We start from the raw sequence: 5,178 nt of genomic DNA on the forward strand, positions 1-5,178 counted from the left end.
GGGGGGGAACCACACCTTCGGTGTTTGTGTGCCATGTTTGGGACCGTTCTCTCGGGACGAAACTCAGGCGCGGCCCGGGCGTAGGCCAAGGGGTGGGGGCATATTCACGCGGCAACCGGTGAATGGGGCACGCGGAGTGCGCGGCGCCATCGGCGCATGTCGGCCCTCCCGTTCCCCCCCCCCCCCCTCCCCCTCTGAGGGCAATAAGGCGGGAGGCGCGGACCCATCTCCCCGGCTGCAAGGAGAAGACGCCCTCTCGAGATCTCATCCGACATGGAAGAGGCAACAGGCGGCCGGCCTGCCCCAGCCCGCCCGTCGGGGCCCGGGGAGGCCGGCGGGCCGGGGAACCGCCCTGGTAGTGGGCGTTTTCTGTCCCCCCCCCCCCCACCCTCAGGGGCGCGAATGTCCGCGTGCGCGGGCCCCCGATACGCTTTTTGTGCGCCCCTCTGCACGCAAGGGCAGGCGCGTGGGGGACCACCCGCCCCACGGCACGCACCGAAGTAAAGACGCCACAATAGCGCGACCTGACCCCCATGTGTGACACTGATCCATCCGAGGTTCGTGCCCGCGCGCGCATACACTCGCACAGACATGGAGGCCGGATACGCACGCGGGGAGAGACACCCCGGCCTGGGGCCAGCCGGCGGCAATCCATACTGCCAATGATTCATGTCTTAGTTCATCGGCATCTGATCCGCCATGTCATGTTATCGATCACTTGACTATGTGGCGGTTTAGGACTTGCCCTGGCGGGACCATGACCCCTGAAATGCACGCACATCATTTGGACAACGGGCCCTTAGGGTGGTCTGGCGGCGATGTGTGCGTCGCCCGGCGGCGGGGGGGGGGGGGGGGGGAGGGGGGCGCGAGTGGCTGGCTGCTGTGTGCCCGAGTGACATGGCCGGTGATGTGCGTGTGTTGACCACCAGGACATGCTCTCTCTTTGGCCCACAGCTCCCCGCTGCCCCTCTTGCCCTGGAGGAAGCCCGCCCACACAGCCGGGCCAGGCCCCTTTCGGCACCCGGCATTGGGGGGCGGGGGGGGGAGCGAGGGACACAACACTTGGCCCGCGGCTGGTGACTCAGTCATTCTCGCGGGGCAAGGACACTCCCATGCGCGGAACGTGGTAGACCGCGCCACCCGAATGGGCCCCGACGTCGCTCCCCCCCCCCCCCCGTCAACGGAGAGACTGAGCGAAAGAGGCAGGGAGAGTGAGAGAACGAGACACACACATACACGGACCGAGGGAAGATGGGCCCTCTTCCTCTCACGCCCAAAATGGCTCTTCATATGTGTTGGTATCACTCCAAATAATGGTCTATTATTGACACATACGAGAGAAAGATGGGGCGAGAGGGAAGGGGGACAGGCGTGCCAGCCTCTTCGGAGTTTCCCCCTTCAAAGAGGGGGGTGGGCAAAGAAGAAAGGTCTCCCGGAGACCTGGGGAGCCGGCGGCTTGGCGCGAGGGAACGGAAAACACGTCCAGGGCGGCCCCCCACACACAGCCGAGGCCCGGGGCGCCCCTCTCCTCTTGGCTGTTCTCTCCCCCCCCCTCGCCTTGGACACAGAACAAGAGAGGCCCGGTACACTATCACACATACACACACACACATGGGAAAGGCAACAAGAAAAAGGACAAGAGAAGATGACAGACGCGGCAGCTGTTGAAGAAGTTATAGTGATGTGTGTGTATAGGGCCGAGAAGGGGAGGAAAGGGGGCTGGGAGAGGAGGACGGCACGCGGCGAAATGCAGGGGCAGGGAGAACGAGGAAAGGGAAGCCACACCCCGCGTGCACGACAGGGGAGACGAGGAGAGGCTGGTTCGTCACAAGCGAGCCACCAAGAGAGCACATTTAGGCTGGGGGGGGGGGGAGGAGAAAGGACGGGAAGTGTGAGGATGCGGTTCTCAGGGAGGAGCAGCACGGTGCGGGCGCGGCGACCAAGGGGCACGATGGCGGAGCATGTGTGTGTGTGTGTGTGGGCATGGGAGTCTGCCGCGGTATGTGCCGAGAGCATGAAAGAGAGAGGGAGAAAGAGACACCCCCTCGCGCTCCGGGCCACGGAGAGAGGAAGACCCACGAAGGGGACTCCGTCTTCTGCCCGATGTGGGCGCGGCGGCAGCACGGGGCGAGGGGAGCGCATCCGTAGATCGGGGAGGAGAGAGGGGGGAGGGCACGTACTGCACTCGACGTCAGAGGTCCACAGGGTGAGGTTATCACGCAGGAGCTGCATGATGAGGGTAGAGTCCTTGTAGGAGTCCTCGGAGAGGGTGTCGAGCTCGGCTGCGAGTGGAGGGGGAATGATCGCATGCACAAAAACACAAGGGGGCGGAGAGGAGGGAGAACGTGGATGTGAGTCACATGCCGATCGGCATATTAGAGGGAGGGGGGTCAGGGGCCGCCTGGATGAGCATGCGCGCGAGGGGAGTGGCTCCTGTGCGCCATGGCCGCGCGCGCGATGCCCCACAGGATGTATGCCCCCTTCGCCCGGCTGCCATCAGGGGAGAGCATTGGCGAAAGTAGCAGGACATGTGTGCTGTCCCCCCCCCCGGTGTGCCGCCTTCCCCGCCCATGGCAGGGCGACGACGGGCAAGCGCGTGCGAACACACATGCCGGAGATATGGAGGCAAAACTTGGATACAGGGGGGGGCGCGCGCGCGCGTGGCAAATGCAGGAGCCTTTCTGCCGCCAGAGGCAGGAGAGAAAGGGGCACACGCACCGATGGCGTCGTCGAAGGCCTGCTTGGCCAGGGCGCAAGCGCGGTCCGGGGAGTTCATGACCTCGTAGAAGAAAACGGAGAAGTTCAGGGCCAGACCCAGGCGGATGGGGTTGGTGGGGGAGAGCTCCTGCTCGGCGGTCTCGGAGGCAGAGCGGTAGCCTATGTGATGTATGGAAGGGGGGGGGAAAGGGGAGAAAAGAGAGAAGGAAGGGATGAGCGTCAGAAATGGAGAAGGGATAAAAAGGGGCGGAGCGCGAGAAGAGGCCACAAGAGGAGAAGAAAGGGCAAGAGCGCACCGGTCATGGCCTGGTTGGCGGCGTTCTGGCGCTCGTCGCCGGTCAGGAACTCAGCAAGGTAGCGGTGGTAGTCACCGACCCTGAGAGCAGAAGGGAAGGACGCGAGAAGCGCAGGACCCCGGATGGGTGTGAGTGTCACGGGCGGAATAGGGGGGAGGGGAGGAGATGCGCGCGCGGCGCATGGCAATGGGGTTGGCACGGCAAAAAAAAAGAAGACGCCACAACAGCCAACATACATCTTGTAGTAGAAGACCTTGGACTCGGGACCGACGGCCTTGGGGATGAGAGAGACCTCGAGGATGTTGATGACCTCCTTGCAGATGTCGGAGAGCTCCTTCTCAATGCGAGCGCGGTACTCGATGATGCGCTGGACGTGGCGCTCGTTGCCCTTGGACTCCTCCTGCAAGAGGGCAAGAGGACGGGGAGGCGGAAGGACAAGAGAAGGAGGTCAGAGGCTGATCGACCGGCCACACCATGGAGAGGGAGCAAGAGGGAGGCAGCAGTGGCAGAACATGCATGTCCCTTTCTCGCCCACTCTGCCCCTCCTGACACATGAGAACATATGCCAACCGAGGTGGAGGAGGAGGGGGGGAAAGGGGGGCCTGGGCATACCTTATCCTTGACGGAGGTGACGATGCGCCAGGAGGCACGGCGGGCGCCGATGACGTTCTTGTAGGCGACGGAGAGGAGGTTGCGCTCGTCGACGGAGAGCTCGGTGTCGCCCTCGGTGACCTTGGTCATCCAGGAGACCATATCTGCACAAAATGGGCGCGCGCGTGTGCGGGAACAAGGGATGTGGGCGAGGGGGGGGGGGTGAGGAAGGCGATCACAGCATGAGGCAGGGAAGGGGGGGGAGAGAGAGGAGAAACAAAATCGTGACGGGGAGGGCGGCAATGGAGAAGAGCCAGAGGGCGGGAGAGGGGGGGGGGGGCGCACCCTCATAGCGCTCGGCCTGCTCGGCGAGCTTGGCCATGTAGACGAGGTCCTCGCGGGAGATGGTGGACATTGTGGGAAGGGTGGGGGGGGGGGGGGCGCTGCTCGTCGCCCTGCTTCGGGGCATCATCCGCTGCCCTCGACAGGAGGGAGCCCCCGAGGGAGGGGGTGGGGTGGGGGGTGGGGGGGGGGGGGGGGGGGAGAAAAATGAAGCCTCAAATTCTGGCGGAGGGAAGAGGCGCATACGGGGGAAAGAGCACGACGGAAGGGGCGTAGGGGAGGGGCACGGCGGGGCGTGGGTGGGTGTGTCAGCAAACACCAAAGGGGACAGGAGGGGGAGGGGCAAGAGACGGACAGAGAGGGAGAGGGAGAGGGAGACAAGGGGGGGGGCAGAGGATGACGGGGGGAACGAACCGCCAAAACAAAAGAGAACAAAAAGCTTGATAGCCAACCCCGCTTCGTCGGTGCCAAAAGCACCACTCATGTACTTGAATGAACGCCTTGGCGCGTGCGTGCGCGAGCGCGCCCGGGCCCCACGGCAGGAAAGAAAGAAAGAGAGAGGGGGCAGCGGGCAGGGACGGAAGAAAGCGACCACAGGCGAAGGGAGAACGCACGGGCCCACGCCCCGTCGGGGCCTCCCTCCGTGTTCCCCTCCGCCGCCCCCTCACACCGCCCCGTCCCCCGGGGGGGGGGAGTGCGAGGGGACAAGGGGCGCGGCCTCCCCTGAGAGTACCACACCACTACGCCCATGCACACCGCAGCCCACGGCCTGCATTCCTTCCCCGTCACAGAAACCGGGGACCGTCTACGCACGGGTCCCCCACTGGACCCTTGCCCCGCCCCGCTCCGCCCCGGGACAGGGGGGGCCGGGCGGCGAGAGAGAGGACAGAAGACGGACAGCCCTCTGCCGCCCGCCGCGGCGCTCTGCGAGGCCGCCCCCCCCCCCTCGCCCGCCCCGCCGCGCCCCCCAGCCGCTACGACTGGGGTGGCAGACTTGCGCCCCCCTTCCCTGCCCCCCCTCCCCCCCCGCGTCCCCTCGCTCCCCGGCCAGGCATGAAAAAGGGGGACGACAAATGGGGCGAGCGGGGGCTGGCGTGCCTGCGCCCCCGTCCCCGCCGGGGGAGGGGGGGGGGCGGGGGGCGAGGCGCAGAGACAGGAGACCAACGTCCTGCACTGCCCAGGAGGGGCCCCCCCGGGGGGGGGGGAGGGGGGCAGGGAGCAGGAGAGGCTC

General features: G+C 65.9%; 1 protein-coding gene across 1 annotated transcript; it reads right to left on the reverse strand.

Annotated features, from left to right (window-relative positions):
* Nucleotides 1-1,825: 1,825 nt before the first annotated feature.
* H696_03442 (DNA damage checkpoint protein rad24) lies at nucleotides 1,826-4,020 on the reverse strand (the record flags this gene model as incomplete). Its single annotated transcript, XM_009497308.1, has 8 exons — nucleotides 1,826-1,858; nucleotides 2,080-2,096; nucleotides 2,181-2,282; nucleotides 2,719-2,877; nucleotides 3,015-3,094; nucleotides 3,251-3,414; nucleotides 3,627-3,769; nucleotides 3,951-4,020. 8 exons carry the CDS (start codon nucleotides 4,018-4,020, stop codon nucleotides 1,826-1,828), a joined length of 768 nt encoding a protein of 255 aa, XP_009495583.1.
* Nucleotides 4,021-5,178: the final 1,158 nt, after the last annotated feature.

Source organism: Fonticula alba (genome assembly GCF_000388065.1).
Source record: "Fonticula alba strain ATCC 38817 unplaced genomic scaffold supercont2.5, whole genome shotgun sequence".
In the NCBI taxonomy this organism is placed as follows: Eukaryota; order Rotosphaerida; family Fonticulaceae; genus Fonticula; species Fonticula alba.